The sequence below is a fragment of the Rhopalosiphum maidis genome, chromosome 4 (genome assembly GCF_003676215.2).
Source record: "Rhopalosiphum maidis isolate BTI-1 chromosome 4, ASM367621v3, whole genome shotgun sequence".
Taxonomy (NCBI): domain Eukaryota; kingdom Metazoa; phylum Arthropoda; class Insecta; order Hemiptera; family Aphididae; genus Rhopalosiphum; species Rhopalosiphum maidis.
Genome location: NC_040880.1, coordinates 33,731,075 through 33,753,835, shown reverse-complemented (window position 1 = coordinate 33,753,835; position 22,761 = coordinate 33,731,075). Strand labels below are relative to the sequence as shown.

The 22,761-nt window shown below is 25.0% G+C and overlaps 1 protein-coding gene across 2 annotated transcripts in view; it reads left to right on the top strand.

Moving 5' to 3' along the window:
* Nucleotides 1-22,761, top strand: part of LOC113553984 (aryl hydrocarbon receptor nuclear translocator-like protein 2) — a 40,295-nt gene that overhangs the window by 12,791 nt on the left and 4,743 nt on the right. For both annotated transcript variants that reach the window (XM_026957604.1, XM_026957612.1), the window contains 7 exons: nt 14,345-14,511; nt 14,606-14,685; nt 15,677-15,763; nt 20,023-20,134; nt 21,329-21,505; nt 21,578-21,731; nt 22,585-22,691. In XM_026957604.1, the coding sequence (XP_026813405.1) occupies nt 14,345-14,511; nt 14,606-14,685; nt 15,677-15,763; nt 20,023-20,134; nt 21,329-21,505; nt 21,578-21,731; nt 22,585-22,691 (884 nt within the window). The remainder of the gene's footprint in view (nt 1-14,344; nt 14,512-14,605; nt 14,686-15,676; nt 15,764-20,022; nt 20,135-21,328; nt 21,506-21,577; nt 21,732-22,584; nt 22,692-22,761) is intronic.

Here is a 22,761-nt window from a genome sequence, read left to right as displayed (position 1 = left end):
ATTTTAATAAAAACAACCAAAATTATAAATCCCATTGGGAAGAACTTTACCTGTGACGTAGTGTTTTAATTTTTTTGATAACATGAATGCAATTATAGTTATCGGTTTGAAAACTTTAGGTTTTTTTCATTTAATTATTAAAAATTATTGATTACCAATATCAAAAAAATTAAAACGCTACGTCACAGGTAAAGTTCTTCTCAATGGGATTTATAATTTTGGTAATTTTGATATAAATATCGAGGAAGAGTTGTTCCGCGCAAAAGAGTTTTTAACTATGCGTATATAAGACAGTATAGTTACGCGTATTTAAGACAGAGACAACACATAGGGGTATAGCGTCCTCTTAAGAATTTTAAACATTATTAAGTTGAAAATAACAAGTTTATTTTTTTATTATTATTTCTTATTATTTAATAAGAAGTATTTTTATAATTTTATTAGGACTCTTGTATATTGTATTCAAGAATGAATATTCAAAAACTATATATTTTATTTAAAAGTAATTCGTTATAAAAAAAACATAAAGTTAGCATTAGGTACCTACTAAATTATAGTCGAAAATACTGACACTAAAATTGTTAATCTAATAATTTTAAAAGTTTAAATTTTAGTATTTTGAGAAGTTAAGTGTGTCTGTACAAAAGGTATTTAAACATTTCTATTTTATCATAGTTTTGTGGTTACTATTTGGGTAATCGAAAAATGGGTCTTCAACTGTCTGTTTGAGTTATTTAGTTATTTTTTTATTTTATTTTCGGTATATTACAAAGCTACAAAAAAACTGTTCTTTGTGTTTTAGCTATAAAACTACCTATAAAGTTTGCCCTTGTCTAGGTATTATGTATATAACGCACTCCTTCACTTTTTTATTAGATGTTGTGGTTTTAGTTGACTAATCTAAATTGTTATTGTGTTAGAAACCAATGTACGGCTATAGGTACATTAATGTATTTTCAAAAATAATTTATGGTATCAAATTGTATAATTTTTAACCATTTTTACTAGGTAATAAGCCAGTTGAACAAAATAAAAAATATGAACATTTCTAGTGATAGAGTTTACATTTGTAAATATGCATTGTTAAATATTTATTAAAATGTTGAATAAATCATGATTAATTCCTTTTGTATTTTGAAATGTGAACATTTTTATCTTTTAGAGTACTTTATAAAATTTCTTTCTATAGTTTTCAACTATAGGTAACAAATATGTTATCTGTAAGATATCAATCGTCTGTATATCAAATTTAAAATTGTAATAAATTACCTAATTATAATAAAATCATAGTTTTTATAGTTTATTTTTATTAATATATAATATTCGAAAACGACTTAGTATGACTATAATATTAAACGTAATATATTGTTAATAATAGTTTGTACAATCAAAAATGTCTTATCTTTCTTATTAAACTTGTTGATTGTTTATCTTTAAAAATTATTAGAAATAGATTTTTAATGAATTACAAAATCTTGAAAATACATAATTTATCATGATGTCCATAATGTCGTCATAGAGATTTTCCGGTGGTTGAACTAAGTATATACATTTTTATGTAGAATTATATTCAATTGATTCAAATATAAAATTAAAATAGCTTTTATTGTTTGACAAGAAAGGTTAATTGATTTTCATAAACTTTGGAGTGCGCATTAGAAATGCAAAAAAAACTATATTTAATACAAACACTATTATATAATTTTTGACTAGATGCCAAAAACACATTTATTATTCAAAAATATAAATAAATAAAATACTTGATTTATGTAATAGTATTGTACCTAATATATCTAATACACAAACTTGTTCTGCTTGAATTCTGAGAAAAATCGATGTGTCATTTACGGGTTTTAGTCAATTTTATAGGTTTTTTTTGTTTTATTGTTATTATTTTTATGATTAACATGGTACTTTTATTATACTCTTTTAAGGAACATTTTATCGAAAATAATGCTTTTTTGACTTCATATTTTTGAATTGGTGTATTACAATACATAACTATATTATAGCGTAGACATAATATAATAAAATATTATGTAGGTTAAATTTTCGATACAAACTTTTGAAAATATTCAGTCATAATTTCTTAAAATTTTAATTTCTACCAGTAAATTATTGATCTGAGTATTATTTATTAATTATTATTGTTGCGAACCACACATATGTGTTAATATTTCAACTTGAATTTAAATTGTATTAATCACGTCTTGTAGTAATCCTTCAAATATCATTCTCTTCGTTGTAAAAAACTGTCGACAAACGTTTACGTATGATAAATAATTTTGTAACTATTGATATGCGTGTTTTGCACGTTATTGTTAAACCAATTTTTGTAGTTTTAATTAATTTTATCTTACCTATCGAATTATCGACGTATCATTGCGTGATAAAATACCGAAGCAAATAAATAGCATACAAATTCTTAATACATTAGAAAACCATTCAATCCATTTAACTCGCTTGATTACCTTGTTGGTCATAAGATAATTAATATTATTAAATATCAATATGTACAATGTATTCTATAGATTTAACATTTAAATATTCGGTAAATTTTCGAATAATAAAACCCATGGTGCTTATAGCATATTTAATTTTATAAAAATAATGAATACAATAAATCGTGTAATTAAATTTACAGTTTAACACATAAGAAATAAAAATTAAATATTTGTGAATTATTTAGTTAGTTTATAATCAACTTAAAAATAATTGAACTTTATTAAGCAATTAATAACAAATATTAAAATTGATTTAAAGATTTTCTTCTAATGACAATTAGTTTTGATAATTGCAATTTTTATGAAAAATATAATATAAGGTTAGATATTAAAAATGTTTCATCCTATTGAAAGTGCTTGTTTATAATTTAGTTAGAGTAATACGAGTATATGATACATAAAATAAAATAATAATGTTTCAAATCTATTTAATGGTAAATATTGGAGTAGATATCTAAACATTTTCTACGTGGCTTTCTTTGGTCACACGTACAACACATTTTTTTACAAAGTATTAATGTAATAAATTGAAATATTTTTTTTTTGTATGAAACCATACAGTTTTGAAGAGTTTTAATTTCTTATTCCAAAGCATCATTTTTTTCTGAGAATTTAAATGTATTAAATAATTTTAGTATTTAAATGTTTAATAAGGTTTCAATGTATAGTAGACCAACATTTCGGGGTTCCTTTATGTGCCACTGTTCATCTAAATTTTATTTATATTTTAAATACTCTTATACTTTATAATATAACTAATTAAAAACTTTTTCTAAATTTGATTATATTAATTAAAATTATCAGTCGAGTAATATTCTGTTTCGTAATACAATTATAAAAAATAAATATTAAAAATTTTCAAAAAATTAATCGTAAACTTTTGTTAACCTTTAACATAATTGTCTTGTATATTTTTATTTATTCATTTTTTCGAATTCATTAACATCATATAAAAATAAATCGTATATACATTCTTATAATTTACTCACTTAAATAACACTACTTTGATTACAAAAAAATGTACAGTTATTTCATGGCACTTATCCCAATCGCATCTGACGTCGCAAAAAGCCATTCTCGATCTTACTGAATTAACTTTTTAAATATCCGTAGTATTCATTACGTGGCAAATATATAGTTTACTTAGAGGGCAAACTAAATGTCATTGATTAATATTTCGGATTATAATATGGCATAAACAATTGAAAAATCATCTTGTGTCTATTTTATTTTGTAGTGTCTTGTTAATATTACTAGACACAGTTGAATTTAATGCATATTATGTATAATAGAAATGCTCTAGTTTTTATGTACTTACAATGAATTGAAAAAAATCTAAAAATTATAATGGATAATATTGGTAATCATATTATTCTAAATAGTCCTATTATTTAATAATATAATACGATGCTTTACAAAAAATTCGTTTTTTAACTATTGTTTTTATGAAAAATGCACTACATATATTTATTTTTTTAGTACCTAGTAGAACTTAGGTAATCATCAAGTGTATAATTAACAACTTATCTTTTGTTTTTGTAGTCTGAAATTAGAGATTAAAAACTGAACTAGTTTTTTTTTTAAATGAAACTAGAGATAATAAGACTTATATTGTAAATTGACAAATATAATCCATTTTTATTAGTATTTTATTGTAATAATTATAATGAAAGTATTTTATTACAAAGCAAGCAAATATTTTTCTTTGTGCAGTGCAAAGGTACTTCAAAAATGTAATCAATTAAATATACAACACTTATCAAAGGTTATTCAATAAAATGTTTATTTTATATGATTTACATTTTCCCATGTTTACTTGATTGATATTATTAAGTTTAAATGTAACAAGTTATAACTCATAACAATGTAATAAAAATACTGATATTCATTGCCGTTCATGTGTGAATTATAATTTAATCAAAAATCCTATGGGCACTATTCATTAATTTTATAATATTTTTATGAAATTTGAATTTAATTTTTGTTATTAATTAATATCAACAATGGCCAAACATTATAATGTATTGATTACGATATTAAATATTGTGTACAAATATCTGTCGAGCGATTAACATATTATGTGGTGATATATCATCTTTAATATTTTAAATATTAAAATGTATATCAATGTAAATATCGATGAGATTTCCCAAGTGCATTCAATAAACAAAAGTTGAAATCGTTTTATTATTATAATATTATCATTCGTCTAGTTCAGTTTACGCAATTAAATTATATCATGTTTTCGACTGAATGGTTGGTTATCCATAATATGCAATCTGACGCCATATCATTGCAATTATTATATACATGCATTTTAATCACTATGCACATTCAACTACAACATATTATGTATAATAATATATACGTCTGCGTACTACGTATATAATGTATGTAACTATATATACATACAGGGTCATTTAAATTGTTATCTACAGAAATTTATAGGTAGGGATTATATAAGATTCTTTAATGTGTGTAATCCCCCCTTAATTTCGCGTAACTTGTAGGTTAAATAGACGCAACTGTACAGGTGAGTGCATCGTATACATGATCGCATATTTACCATTATAATATTTTATATTATTATTTTGAACGATGCAGTTTCTTTATAAAAAAATATTGTGCACTGAAATAATCCTTCAATGTTCGTTTGTATGTTAACCTTGATATTATTTCACTAATTCTACCAAACATTTTCTATATTGTTTCCATTTTTATCATTATGTGTGTTATGGCACATATAATATATATACTCGTATTTACATTGGTTTCATCATATGTAAATTGATTCTATCTAACTTTGTCTCGGACGTTTCTCCCACTTGATCACTTTAGTATATTTACAATTTATGATTATGCAATCAAAACAAATGCACACGTATACGATTCTACATTTCATTATTGTCTAAAGTGCGTCTAATGCACATTATACAACCGGCTTGAAGTTGTTATACATGATGTATAATAATAATAATAATAATTAAAATAATATTTTAGATTTTTATTTGTTTTTGAGGGCCATATGTGATTTGCGCTTAGTGAAATAAGAAAATTGTATATTTCGCCCAATTCATTAATGGTATAAATTTCTGTACATTGAATTGTTCCCGCCGTTTAAATTAATATTATTTTTATGATAGCCATTTAGTACGGAAAGACACTAAGAGATGTGGTGTTTTCTATGTTGCTTAAAAAAAAGTTATTTTTTTGTTAAAATGAAAGATGGTAAACCGTTTGTATAATAGTGCGTTCATGATTCAACATAGGTCTATACTATACCAGGGGCGGCCAAACGGTCGATCGTGGACAATTTCAAAGTCGGTCATGTTAGAATTTTTTTTTAATAATTAATAATTGATTTATAACACTTGTATATAATTATTATAGTTATTCAATAATAAAAAAAATTTCTATGAAAGTCGATCTTCAAAGGTGAAGTATATTTTTAGTAGATAATGACCAACCCTTTAGCCACCCCTGGTCTATACAATTAAATTGTTGTATGTATAAAAACAACAATTTGTACGAAACAAAATATATTTTAAATCTAGGTATATGCGAAGTTTAGGTTTATCTAAAAAAAAAAAAAAGATTACTTAATGAATAATATAAAAATAATTAAAGGATTAATAAATAGTAATTACTGATTATCGTAAAAAAGTATTTAAATTGTTCAATTAGTAGTTATTAACAAAAAAAAAAAAAAAAAATTATGACTATACATCTTCACATACTGCAGAGCTCTTATACCTTTTTTTTGTACTCGACAAGATTTTCTCGTTGTAATATTAATGTATTTTTTAATTTATCAAACTCATCTATATTATACGACCCATGGGCTTTAAAAAAGGACTTCGTGGTACGTGCCTCTTGGACCCCCTTCTGTAAATACGCCACTGGATATGAGATAAACAATAAACAAGTTTTTTATTAGTAGTAGAAGTGTTTTGTATCACTGGAATTGTATTCAAAGAATTGATTGGTAATTTTTAGATCGTACACATTTTATAAAATTATCATCATTTTTGATGATGCCATTGTTCTTCAAGTCTTAGTATCGAATATTGATGTCGTTTTGGACTTGTTATTATAAGCAAACATACATCTCACGAAATAGATTAAATTAGTATTGTTAATCATTACATTTGTACGTACTGCAAATAAGTTTCAATAGTACGTGGTTGTGTTTATACAAATATTTTTGTTTTTTTATCCAATTTCAGTTGAAAACCAGATAATATTTTATAACTTGTTTAATTTTATTTAACTTAAAAATGTATTTTATATAAAATTTGAATTGTTCAATTATAAAAAAATATAAAATACCTATGCAAAATAATATGCATAAGTCATATAACATGTTGGTTTCCAAAGATAATAACTAATAAGTCAAAAATCAAATTGCATTCTTAATAAATTTATCGGCGCTGTATTGCTGATATATTAAGCAACACTCGGATGGAATCACCGACAGAAAAAGGAAATAATAGTATCTAGTATATTTATTGATCAAAATATGTAATTTATCTTGAATTTTTTATTATGATAGTTATTTGAGGTATATTTTGTGGGTAAAAAGTTTATCGTTTGTATTTATTCAAAAAATTATTGTTGTATTGTATATATTATGATCAAAATAATACGAATAAAGAATTAAATACAATTGTTCATTTATATTGTAATACATATTATATAGTTATAATTTACAATTTGACAGTAATTTCAATAATATTTCAATATTTTAAAATAAACTTGGTTTATTTTTATTTTTTTATAAAAGTTAAAAAAAATTATTACTTGTTAATTTATTTGTGTTTCTATTTTATCGCACTCACTTTGTATTGACAAATCATAATTTAAAGTCCACGTGCAAAGTTTTATACTATAAAATATAACATAGGTTCATCATAAATCAACTTTTAAAGACGAATTGAATGGAAATTTCGGGGGAATTCGAGAAATAAAACATAATTTCAATCTGTTAATAGTTCACTTATTTATTTATAGGTTAATCTGAAAATGTATGTACATTTATGAGTTTATTAACTATAGTTCTCAAAATTAACGTATTTACGTCATAGGTATAACTACAATTTTTATACAATTTAATAAATTTAATAGTGAAACGAATTTTACATTGTTTTTTATTTTTAAATGGTGGATGCAAATAAACATTCAACGAATTATTCGTTGTTTTCATTGTTGTAATTGGACAAATGATTTATTGTTTTATTTTTTTAGAGTCTGCTGTCTAAACACTGCCCTCCACCACCCTATATTGTCGTCGCTTCATCATCAAAATATACTTTAACAATCTTATCTTTTTTTTATACTTCCAATATTCATTCTGGCACAAATTAACTACGTGATCAAATAAAAATTATATTAACCAGGAGGGAAGGGAGGCAACTATTCCCTCTAAAATTGTCACTGTAAGCACATGATTACTTTGCTTAAAATATGCATTCGATCACTCGGAATTTGCTACGTATATAGTAAACTGAAATATTGATTTTTTTGTTTTAAACAAAATTCTATTTTATTTTCATGTAGCGATTATAACTGTTCGATTTCAATGTTTAGTTCGCTTTATTTCGCAACTGGTACATGGAATATTTATAGAGATAACAACTATACTGACGAATAGAAGTGCGCAGTTAAAAATACAAATAAAATTACTTGCAACTAGAACATTCTTAAAATTTTTAAGATGCCTAGTTCAATTTGTTTTACAGTAGTGAAAACAAAGATCTAGAACACTAAGAAAACAATTCAAACCCGAGTATCTAATGCACATCAATGTTACATAATAATAATATTCTGTGTATTCTACAGAATTATATACTTTTAGATTTTTAAACATATGTTTAGACATTTTGTGTCATCACTGTGTCCATCTGTATATTAAGTCCGATTGATACGTTGTTTTAGTTACCAATACCTATTAATAAATATTAACAATTCATTTATTTATTTATTTTAATTTAAAAATGTATGGATACTATTTAACTAATGGTAAAGATTAATTTAGATTAAATAAATAAAATGTATAGTTATAGTGGTTGTAATCCAAGAAAATTTAATATAAATTCATATTAGTCAATAATAATCATAAAAAAATATGAGTATTTAATATAAATTCCTACTGTTTAATATTAAAAAATACCAAAATATATCAAAGTAAAAATAATAATAAAAAAATGATAAATATTTTATTCTCTATTAGCTCTTTATTATAAGCTCATTAAGATGTTTAATTTAATTAAGTCTATATTCAATTGGTAAATAAGTATATTACAGAAACAAATCGTTTAAACATTATTTATGTAATTATACTCTATTGTTTAAAGTACTTTAAAAACTGGGAATTTAGTACGTTCGCTGTGAGGTCATTCCTTACTTGTCTACATTTTGAATGATTTTTATATTGCAACTTCTTATCTTTTTTTTTTAAATCATAATTATTTTTATTTGATAGATTCAATTTTGTTAAGACTGTGAACATTTTAATTAATTATAATACTTTATAATTTTAACAGCTAAATCCTTGCATGCTAAGTGGAAAATATAACATTTGATACCAATAACTCGATGAGAGTAAAGTTTAAACATGTATATTTTAACAACACAAATATATTCAGATTATAATCAAGTAACCATTATTGTGAACAATATCGTTTGAAGTTCTCAAACATACGTTTATGTTTTATGCAAACTAACTAAATAAATAGCTGAACAGAAATTCCACACACACACACGCGTTCTTGCCCTTTTACATTGTATACTGTACACTATACGTCTATACACCATCATAATAGTATAATGCTATCAAGGTTTGACAAATAGGTAAATGTTATGCTCTTCTAATAATAACAAAAGTTAGAATTGATTTTATCTCTAAGTGTAGTATTCCATAGACAAATCTTTGTCATACATAGGCCTCGTATAGTCGTAATCCCAATATCGAAGTGTTCGTGAGATTTTTGTTTTATTTTATATGAGTATATGTTTAAAATGCTTGTATAAAGCTTTTATGATTTCTGTTAAATTATTATTCTTTTTACATATGTATAATTTCTTTGTAACAATATTTTCAATAATATGTGTAGGTACCACCTACCTGCAAGTTGTTTAGTCTCACTGTCTAGCCAATAATGTGTGTATAATTATGGCTAATGTTATCACTTATCAGTATAGTTATTGATACAAAGGCCACATAAATATATAATAACATACGTATATTATCCGACGGCTAGGTGGGTGAAATTTTTATGCTAGTAAATGTGTGACCCTTTCTAGTAAATAGTCGCTGATGATTGACACAGATACAATCTATATCATGTGTAAAAATGACGTACGTCATGACATATTGTATTATTATTTATTTTTAATTCATTCATTCATTTTTTATTTTAGTAGTATATAATGATGATAATAATATTTAATAAAATGTATGACTAAAGCCAAGTCGTGTAAAACATAAAATAAGTATTTAAGTAGGTATACCCGTATACTTAAATATGTCTGTATAGCTGGAGAGTAGACGTAGTAATCATCTCAGTTTCAATCGGTGACCATTAATAAAACTATATATCAATGCTTACATATAATTATTATTCTTGTAAAGTACAGGCCTGTGTATACCATGTATATGACGTGTATCTTTATAAAATGCTATTAAGGTACATTGCCGTTTATATTATCGAATATTTTTTGTTTTTGTGTTAGTTATTTTAATGGATCGTAATCGTTTATACATTATGTATATATATACATATATTTATTGAAATTGTAAGCAAATAAAACAAACCCATTAATTTTTTTCGATATTGTGTTTTCCATAATTACAATAACTTATTGTCTAAAACAGCGATTCCCAATTTGTGGTACGACAGAAAGCTCGTAGGTGGTACGCACAGACATTTTTTGATTAGGAAAAAAAAGATTTTAATACAGATTTACCTATATAAATTGATCTATGTAATGGCCAGGTCACAATGTAAGTAGTATTTTTGTTGTCGAAACCGCTATATATTATGTAAAATATTGTAATTTTATTTGTTGATAAGTAAAAAAAAAGGTTAGGAAGTCAAATGGTGTGGTACGCAGAACATTTTTAAAATGTGTACGCGGATATAAAATGGTTGGAAACTACTGGTGTAAAATGGGTTTTCGAATATTGTAGATTAATTAAAAATTTATTTGTTCAAAACAATTAAAAATTGAACTTGATAAATTGATTTGTTTAGTTTTTAGAATTTAGGTTATAAAAAAAATATTTTAACCGTTTTATAAATCACACGGTAACCCTGATATTAGCTTACCCTTTAATAATATAGGCCTTCAAACAATCTCAATTGTATTCAATTCATACCTGTAATATTTTACTTCCGTTGGTAATCATTTTTTTTTTCAATAAATAGTATTTTTTTGTTATAATGTATACTAATATACCTAATTAAATAACAGTTTTCTGAAACATTAATCCGAGACATTAATGTTATTATTAAAGTATATATGTGTTAAACAAATCATGTATGCTTACAAGTCAGTTGTACTTTTTTGGGTCAGTTATATTATATTGAAGTAAGTAATTGTACTTAGTCGAATAAATATCAATATACCTACTATTATTTGGAATTCGACCAACCGATAGATAATTTTTATAATTGATCAATTTGTAAACTCAATAATGTAAGTGATGTATTGATTCAATATTTATGATAAGAATTTATACTCAAGTAATTTAAAATCTAGGTTTAATGTTATCTCCTAATAGATAGTTCGTTTTCATTGTCCTAATTTAAATTAATTTATTAATAAAACTTGATTGTATTTTTAAAAAACCATGTTCTTTTTAACCTAAGCCTATCTTGACATTACTTAACAATCAATGTGATTTATTTTAAAATTAAAATACACTGATTTTGACAACTTAAATATTTTATGTTGGTACTTGAATTATTTTTATCAATGTAATAATTGTAAAGTTGAATTTGGTAAACGTCAAACGCAAATATCATTAAAATATACTTTAATTAAATATAAAATAATGTTGGTATTACTTATAATTGTTTAAGAAAATAATAACAAGAATTAAGTAATAACAACAATATGATGCACTTAATTTTATCTACCTAAGTATTAAAATTTAAAAGGTTCAATCTAAATTTTAACATAGATGAGTATTTGCTTAGTAGTGCAGACATTTTAACCTTAATTTACTATTAAGTTAATTGTACTATGTATTTGTGTACATACAATATATCAGTTGTTAGAGAATTTATATGAATGTCGTTGACCTCAAAATGTTTAATAGCACAGACTATAAATTCCAGTTTTTTTCTATATATGTTAAAGATATTTTTCTTTAAGAAGAAAAAAATAAAACCGTATGTGATTTACACTTGTAAGGTATTGTTAATCGCATATAACTAAGATCGGTATACAAGAAACTTACTACCAGTTTGACTTTAACTATATCTGCGAAGAGAATTGTCCACACATATATATTATACAGTAATTGTATTAAAATTTTGTTTGTGGAGAAATCTATTGATTACCTAATTTACATTTATTCTTACAACTCGGTATTATTCTCTGTTTTATAATTTAGCTGTTAATTTCGTGCTGTCTTAGAGAAAAATTGTTTTACAGTATCCTATCTTAGATATGTAAAAATGTATATATGGTTGATTAACCTACATACTTTGAAATTTATAAGAATAATCCTTATAATAATTGACAGAATATAAATAAAAAAACTGTTACGACCTATTTAAATCACTATTAGACCATTTAATTCCGTCTTTCCATAACTTAAAACTTAAATATAAAGTGATGTATGTAGATTGTAGGTATATATAAATTAAAAATGTCATATTTGATGAAATACCTTTACGGCTTTGTCTTAAAAGTTAATAAAAAGCATACAAATAATAAATAAGCAGGATTGATGAATTAAGTCATATTAATGAAGGGACTATTTTTTTTAAATCCCTCGGCTCAAAAATACTTAAAACTTCAACTAAGTACATTCATGACCCACAAACGGCATTATAATTAAACTGATTGTTGTATCATCTTTTCATTATAACACTGACATTATCTGTTAACGTCGTTATCTATAGCCGTGGTTATAATGTAAATGGTATAATACAGAAAAATGTCGTTAATCTAGTTTCTATAAATGTATATAGGATAAACGACATCATAGGTGCTATGTAATAATCATTACTTAAAAAAATCTAATGTGAAAAACCGAGTCGTCTTTAATATGGAAAAATATTTACTTATCATAGAATAAGTACTTGTCGGTAAAAATAAAAGAAAAACACGTAAACATTTCTTCGTGTTATTCAAATATATATGCATATTTAATATACCTTGCGGTGCATTTCAATTTATGATGATAGGGTGGCTTAGTGCGTGTTCGGTTGAGTGTGAGTGAGAAAACGGTGATGCAATGTGCAATGGCGTTTTAACATAGTAGACATCAAAAATAGAATATATCGTAAAAATCAACTCTGTTAGGTTAGTATAAACGTATAAACCAAACTGTTTACCCTCCTCCTCTCCCACGCAGTACGGTGCAAGTTGAATCCCATTCCAAGGCCAATGTATGCAATTCACTGCCAAATTCGATAATTATGTGTCGTACTTTGTATATGTTATTAAGTTTTAACTGATTTAGAAATCATGCAGCCAGGGTATATTTTGTTGTTCTATTGTTTCCTAGTTCCGGAAGATTTGTGTGACTGTGTGTGTGTGGTAGCACAAAATAATGTTTGCGATTTTATTTTATTGTATTCAACATAACTTTGTGATATTCGGGTAAATCCAATAGAGAATAGCCACTATATATATACAATAATCTCGGTATAGAAGTTGATGTTTAAATATACTTAATAAAATATGATATATATTTATCATTCGATAAATGATTGTAAGTCCACGTCGGCTAAGCCTCCTCGCGTGAACTTCTTTAATTCCTTCAATACTTCTGGTAGATATAATATCATAAATTCCCGATAAATTTGAAAAATGATTGTCCCACTTCCGCTCAAGAATTGTTAATTCATTTTTGCTTTTAGTATATGTAAGTAATCAATTATTTATGAAAATATTATTAAGTTGTAAAATACAACAAAAATAAAACGTAATTACGCTTGGATAGCCTTCGGAAAGATCACGGAAATAATAGTCTTGTCTTATTTTTTTATAACATGGTACTCACTAAAACCCTCCTTGAAGCTTTGTCAAAACCCTTATTAGCTCTTTTTGCCCTAAAAAGTATCCAAGTTTTTTTTTGGGAAAACTTACATTCACTGTAAAATAAACAATTCTTGTTTCACTTGGAAACTAAAAATGTCTAAAAAGTAGGTACAGTTACTTATTTCATTCCATCCAAAATTTAATATTAAATTCGTATTGACTTTATAATAATATATTCAATCATAAAAAAAAGTTAAAATATAATTTAAGATGTAGCGATGTATGTATTATGATCTAGCTTAGCGATCAAAACTTTGAAAATAGATTTTAAAACGCTGTAACGTGTATTAAAGAACAATAACTTTCTCACATTTTTAATTTATACTTTTTAAATACAAATTTTTGAATTTTTACAAATATAAAATCAAAATGCGGAAAGTGGAAATTTTTTTTTTAGAATATTGATTGTTTCTCTAAATAATTGGTACTTTGAAAATGTGCAATTGATCGTCTTAATTTCTATGTATGTTATGCGTTTGTTAGATAAAAACCAAATTGGAGTTAAAAAAATATTATGCAATCAATTCATAGATTAACTATAAATAATGTATTTTAATTTTCAGTTCCAGCCGACAAAGTCGAAATCTGGCAGAAAAACACCGACGAGAGAAGTTGAATAATTGTATCACAGAACTTTCTAAACTTGTTCCACTGATATCAAATTCTTCTAAAAAAATAGAAAAGACTAGTGTTCTTCGACTCAGTGCTGCATATCTTCGACTGAATCGATGTAAGTCAACCGATTGAATGTTGTATATTCTTTCAATTAAAAATGTCATTATTATCATATGTCGTATTATTTATTGCAATTAACTGTTTTCTAGTCTTAGCCGGAATAAAAGAACAACCTAACGAACTGCCAGCTTGCGTAAAGAAGGTTAATATGGCTGATCTTCTGTTGGACGTATGTATTTTTATTTATATATTCTATTTAGGTATAAAAATAATTAGTTATCAGAGTATCTTATTTTTTTTTTTTAATCCTTATTCCTTTTATAAACAACCAAGTCGCTCACTCGCTCAATAGGAGATATCGGTTTAATATAGGCCGTGATTTAACTGTTAACAACTGAAACAGAACACACATAACCCAACGAATAATTTATTGCTTCAGATTTAAAATAAAATAATTATGTCTTAAACAACGAATATTATATTAATATCTGAGTACATAATGTATTGTAAATTTAAATTTAATCACTGTTTTATTAGATAAATTATTTATCATATTTAAAAATTTAGAAATATTATTATAACTATTTAAGTTATTGTTATCTGAGACATATTTGGTCTTATAGTTTATTCGTTATTAGTTATTACCTATATACTTGTAGTATATTTATGTTGATAGAGATCTGCCGAAAGAGCAAAATATACACTAAAATTATCTTCTTCAATACAGCTATATTTAATACTTTTTATGTTTATTTATTATTTAATGATATTCATTATGCGGCATGCTGTGCCAAAAGTTCGTTTACTAAAAACTTAACATAATGTTGTTATATAATATTATACCGAGAATAGAGCCCGCTAATATAGATGTTATAAAACTATACGCATGCTTATATCCTGCAGATCTTTATATTAAATTGTACGTGGCATTAGTAGTTATCTTTAAAATATCTTTAAAAATTATAAAATTATTAAGCGACAGAAAATGTGAAATAATAAAAAAAAAAAACAGCATGGCAAAAAACTTTTTCCTTATTATTTAATACTTATTAGTTATTAGTCACCTAATACAAATCATTAAAATTACTCCGGGTATTGTTTTATAACTCATGTTGAATTACCTATAGTCTATACTCTATAGTACTCTATATGTTATATAACGTATTTTAATTTTGCTCATAGCCAATGTTATTATTATTTTAATTATTTTTCATTATCAGGATAACGATATATACCTTATGGTCACATCAGGTGGAAAAATTGTGTTTGTTTCTCACTCCGTGGAAAATATATTAGGCTATTCACAGGTAAGTCTTTTTTTTTTCCGTAAATCATAAAATAAAGTTGATTTCTACTATAATTTATAAGTATCAAGCTAATTTCAGTTTATTTACTATAGATATGTATATTATATTTATTATATTATGTATAAATCTTTTCTTTGAATAAAATTAGCTGGTTTACTCGTTTCATACACAGTACTTAAATGAAACTGTATCACATTAATTTCAATAATAATTTAAATCTTTTGGGATGTAATTGTAAATTAACTTAAAAGTTAAAACAATGATGAAACTATGTAGGCATATCATTCTTAAATTCATTAATGTTTGTGTTCACAAACGATGTTCAAGTTGGAAACGTACGCTCTATAAAAATTTGTAATGTTCAAGTTAACACATCTAATACTTAAATAATACATTAAAAAGCGATAATATGATTATTATTATTATTAAATGCATCAATTGTTAGTCATTTTACCTTGAGTCTTTGTTTTTATTTAGTTGTAACACTAATAAGAGTCCAGAGTCAGTAAAAATATAGTAATTTTATGAAGAATATTTCTAATTATTTACATTTTATAAAATAACAAATTGTATTATCGTTCCTACATCGCACTTACATTGTATACACCTTTATTTATGTAGTAGCATACGTTATTTATTGTATTTTTTCGGAATGTCGTAATATTATACTGTGTGAAAATGATTATAAATGCTTCAAACTTTACTTATTATACTAAAAGTTGCAGATCATTATTTATTTTTATCGTTTTATATAGCTACTGCTGTATAAATCACTTACGATATAAATGCATTTGTATATTTATTCACAACAACACAAACATATCTACGCATGTTCGTAATTAAAACATAATTATTATACTAACCTTGTATGTAGATATTTATTTGTATTTAAATTTGCCTAACTATATTTTGAATTATAAGAAATTCAAACTTTTTAATGTGTGATTGAAAAATCAAATATATATTAGTATTATATAGATGCACAATTATATATTATATAGCAGGATAAAATATTATGCGCTTACTGTAACGTATTTTATATTTTAGAAAACAATTACATTATTACAATCAAAATATTTATACAAATATATACATTTACAGGTATAAAAGTGCATTATTATCTTTTAATGCTCATCAAAGTTTATAGAATCAATGGAAAAATAAAATTATTCATTTTGGTCTTGAAGACATTATATTGATATATTATTTAATATTAAATAGACGATATATAAGATGAATGTAGTTACAGCCTTTTCAGATTATTCTTATTTAATTTGACAGAAAACGTATACCGCATACATAATAATATTATATATATATGTATTATTGTTATTGTCGTAATGCATTTTTATCGTCCATGCCATTGTCGTTTTTATTAGATGTGCGCCGCGTTCGAATTTAGAGAAGCAACCGTTTTATCCCTTCACCATCGCCCTACACAGTACACGTATGTCGTCCGTCCTAAGTATGTCCGCCTTTTACGCAGTACGCAGTCGCATCAGACTATTTTTATTTTTCATTTGTCCATCTCTCTCTCACGTATTAAATCGCACGCGAAACTAAAGTGCGTTTTGCGTTCTAACTGTCCGTTGTGTTTGCCGTTATTGCGAAATTTTATATAATTAATAATAACACTTAATAGTTATAATATTATAATAAATATCATTATCATTATTGTTTTCTTATTGGTGCCCTATGTTCACACAACGGTGATATTAATTTTATTATTATTATTTTCAGTCCACATAAAACCCACCTCGATAATTTGTTGGATATATTTTAATTCGCAACATGCATTATTAATTATTATGATACGAGCATTATTGTATTATTGCACCAGCGTTGGTTGCATATCATTGATGTTTAATCTATGGTAGAATAAAATATTTTGTTTTTTAATAAAAATATTTTCTCTTACCTTGATTTCATATCGTGGACGCGATGCATATAACACTATTGATTTCCCCTCTCACCCACATCTATCCCCACCGCCTCAACCCGCGCAGCCGTCATATGCACCGGCCAAGGACACTGTTCTTATATTATTATTATTATCGTTGCCCGAACGATAAACACATTTGTATACATGGGTTACCCGCACTGCATCCGTTTTACGTTTTAACCTTATTATTATTATTTTTATATGTATAATACATATCCTTGAAAATTGCATTCAACCACGAGCATTTAATTACAAATTTATCACAAAGCCCATCATTGTATTATATTATAACATTAATTCGTAAATAAAACCACGGAAGGGTTTTTGAGTTGAAATTTACCCGAGCTCATTATAATGTTATGCCACTGCTGCAGTTCTGCAATTACTTAAAAGTCTCATGCATGCACGTTATATCAAGGTCGACCGATTATTATTTCTTGTTGACTTCGTGCTTTGAATTTACAGTATTCACGTACAATTTTTTTTTTTAAATCGTAGTACGGTTTTTCTTATTATTAGATTTTAATTGATCACGTGTGGATTAGTGGCTCATTCGTTGTAAATACAAACCTACATATTTTTATTCTATCATATCGTAATATTATTATACATTTGCAAATTTCGTTTGTGTAAAAACCAAGATGTTTAGCTTTCTATTAAATCAATATATTTATATTTATTTAACACATATTATTAATAAAGTTATTTAACTATGTACCGATAGTATTAAGTGCACTCGGGCAAGTTGAACAGATATTTCCAAATCATTGAATCTTTGTACTTTTGAACCAAATCTCATTTTAAATCTTACATAATCTATTATAGTAATTTAAAAATAACCTTTAGTATTTTAAAATAATATTTCCTTTTTATATATAATGTGTATTTATATATATTATCATACGACCTACGCCGCTTTCTATTGTATTGTACTCTTCTGCGATCGAGATATTTAAAATAGTAACCAAACTCGTACTGAACAACAATACTGAACTATTAAATGTTATCTTCTAGACCAAATATCTCCAACTCTTAGCTTTTGCTCCGAATCTCAATTAGAACAAATATTAATCAATTTCATCTTAAAACATGTAATTTGAATTTATTTATTATTATTTTTTTTACTAACTATTTATTAGTTATTTATTTTTTTATTTTACTTAGTTCTTTATTCTCAATAGCCTATGATTCATGAATTACAGAATTAATTAATAAAAAAAAAAAAATACTCAGCTAAACTGTTTGTTAATGTTTAGTGACTTAAACATTTTTTTTTATATTTTAATCGATTTTCTTCTCATATTACTGTAGATTTGGAGCAATATCCGCATGCCAACTATATCATTTGTCGTATAATCAGTACATGTTGTTTAAAAAACTAAGTTATTTTCTTATTATATTTCAAAAGTTGTCTACTTTAAATTATACTTAAAATATTGCAGATCTTTGTCATAATTTAATCATTGATTCCCAGGCTGAGTTATTAGATCTATTATATATATATTACAAGACAACAATTACGTCCTTTTATATTTTATATATATTTAAACACATTAGCAATCAAAACTAGTTTTATAGTATTTTTTATAATACATTAAGATACATGGTAATAAATAATAATGTATGTTAAATAAATGCCGTATCGGAACTAAAATATTTGTATAATACGTAAGATGTATAAGATAGAACGTTACAATTAAGAATGTTGTATATTATTAATATTTATGTATTCATTATATTTTCCTGCACTTTTCAATATTCGGTGTATGACTTATAAAAAGTATATTATTATTGTAAAAAATATGATAACTGTTGTTATGCAGAAAATAAATTTAATCTTTAACTCGTTACGATAAACACTTTATAATTAGAAATAATTTAAAGAATTCAAATCATTTATAAAATTATTATAATAAACCTATTTATAGGTGATTCTCGCATTTTGAGGAACTTATGTCAACATTTGATGTATTATAATTTCACGCGTAAAATAAATTTAGATGACAAAATTGTAATGGTAGTTTCAATGCTGCTAGTTAACCGTATATAATATATAACTTATGGGGGTTGAGGACTAATGTCTGGCAATTGAAGTTCTGCTGATAGCATAATATAGCAAATTTGTGCATATCAGTCTCACTTGGTATATATCTATGAAAATGTCAATTTATTCAAATTTTTACGTGTTGTGGAAAATGCTATTTATATTTAATCGAAAACTGACTTATATATTATTATATTTGAGATAATATGTGTGCATAATAGAAATAAAAGCTGCTTAATATTAAATAATAATTGTTTGTACTTTTAATTGTAGATCGATCTCATGGGCCAATCACTTTTTAATATTGCCAATCCCAAAGATCACGAGGAGCTTAAAAAAAACCTGAAGTATCAAGATGATGAAATCTCAAACGACACCAGTATCAGTAAGTCTATTGTTCATTTTCTGAATTTTTGCAACGTACAGTTTATATATATGCAAATAAATTGGAAATGTATAATTCTATTAGAATAATGTGTAATGATACTATTGCATTATTATAATATAATATATAAGTAGTACCTATCAGATATTTCTCTATAATCACAATTACCGCTCATATATATGTGTTCACGGCCAGTTTTATTTTTATTTTTTATTACGTTGAAACTTGAAAACCTGTTTAATATTTATTTTAATTTATAAGTATAGACATAATAATATATTATAATGTATTTATGAATTAAACGAGAAATATATATATATTGGTAGGCATAACACCTATATCTATTGATTTTTCATGGAGACTTTTTCGGATAGGAGTGTTTTACTGATTGAAATGAGTGTTTTGTATAGGTCGTTTTTTGTGTTTCTCAGTACCCAACATTTTATTTCTGCATATCCTACCGTACTTTTTTTTTTATATCGGAAACTTTAAATTTATAGATGTGAAACTTTTATATTCGTGGAACGGTAAATTCTAAACACGTGTTATTGAACTATTGAAGTCGCTATTATATAATAAATATTATTTATGATGGTATACAAACACTATTTAAACAAAGATTTGCACCTGCAATAATTAATCCAAATTTGGTATTAAGATTTTAAAATTTAATTAAAAGTTTTGAAAACATTCAAAAGTATTTTTGATACTATTTTATATTTAAAATGTACTAACTTGAAATTTTTCTATTTGTACTGTAATTTAAAAAAAAATATATCTTTCTTTTGTTATATTTTATACCAAATAGCAAATATGAATAATAATTTATATTTTTGGTTAGTTATTATGAATACTGGTTTTTGACATTATTTTGATTTCACGTTCTGTGTGATATACTAAATACAGTATTGTTATAATATCGAATATTTTCATGGTATCGACTGTCAAGTAATTCGTCTGCAGATCACTGAATTTAAACCATATTATATACGTTATACTACTCGTATTTTATTTATTATTTACTGAGTGATAAGAAAAATTAAACCTGTAAAATTTTGGATGGAGGAATTGGATGTCTGGTACTTGGTGTGATTATGCGTTCAATGAATTTTGTGATATCTATAAAAGTGGCTGTACAACATTTCTTTGGTGTAGTTTAGTTATTAATAATTCTTATTAACTTTTTTGTTTTAGTTTCAAATGATGATTCTTCACTGAATGTTAAACAAAATAGTAATGGAAATTTTAAAATACAACGTCGATCATTTTATTTACGATTGATCAAGAAAGTGGTTTCTCGTGATGAACAACCAGAGTTGGAATTGGTACATGTGATGGGAACATTAATGGTTCAAAATTCCGGAACAAAAAGTAATATAATTGCAGTTTTATTAAAAAAAAAAAAAAATGTTTAATTTAACATTAAATTGTATATTTATGTAGATAATGAAATTGGCGAAAATGATATAGTGTTGAATGCAGTTGTTAGGCTATTCAATGAACGACGTGTGACTGAAGTATCAATGTTAGAAGCCACCCGTGAAGAATATATAACCAGACATCAAATTGATGGTCGTATAATATATGTTGATCATAGGTAAGCGTTTATTTAAATTGTTAGTTTTATTTAATGAGGAGAAAGAAAAAATAATAACTAGATATTGAATTTCATCAATATTACTTTAATTAACATATCTACTTAATAGCAAATGTTTTTACCCACTATCAAATAGTAATTATTATATTACTAAATGTAGATTTTATACTAATAACCATGTGTAGTCTATATCGGGAGTCTCAAAATTATAGTACATTGTCCACATCTAGTCTACCGATAAATGTTTTGTCAAAAATAAATTATTCGTATTTTCTTGTTTTTTTTTTTTTAAGGATTATAATATAATACATATATATTAAATATATTATACTTGTACATTCAAAACTGCAGTACATTTTATACATTATATTTTTGGAAAATACAGTACATAAAATTTAAATTACTCTTTCACAATAACAACGTGCTGTATTACAATTATAATTTAACTTCAACGTTTTTTAATTAATAAACTTTAGTTATCATTAATGTACCATTTCTCTAACACAACTATACAATATTGTAATTAACTTTGAATTTGATAAATCAAAAAACCTTTTAATTTTAATATAGTAAACCTAAGACAATAGGTATTTGTGTACAGTGGCGACATTGGGTGGGTTAACGTATGCAAAGTGTTATACAGCAGTGATTTTATGATCACACCCATTGTCGGAAATAAAAAGTTACATTAAAAGTGACAAAAACCAATTTATTGGCAATTTTAGTTTGATCAAACCAGTCAAAAATCAATCTCTTGATTGTGCCTTATATGATAACAGAATATATGTATTATTTTTCAATGAATTTTTGAAATAATACTAATTATATCTAACTATATAAAATATATTTTTAGAATTTCTATTGTATCTGGATTCATGCCTCAAGAAGTATCTGGACAATTGGCGTTCAAGTATATGCATAAAGATGATGTACGTTGGGTGATGATCGCTCTAAGACAAAGTATTTATTTTTATTTTTATTAATATACTCAAAATTAATGTACTGTTTGTAATAATTGTATGCTTTGTTA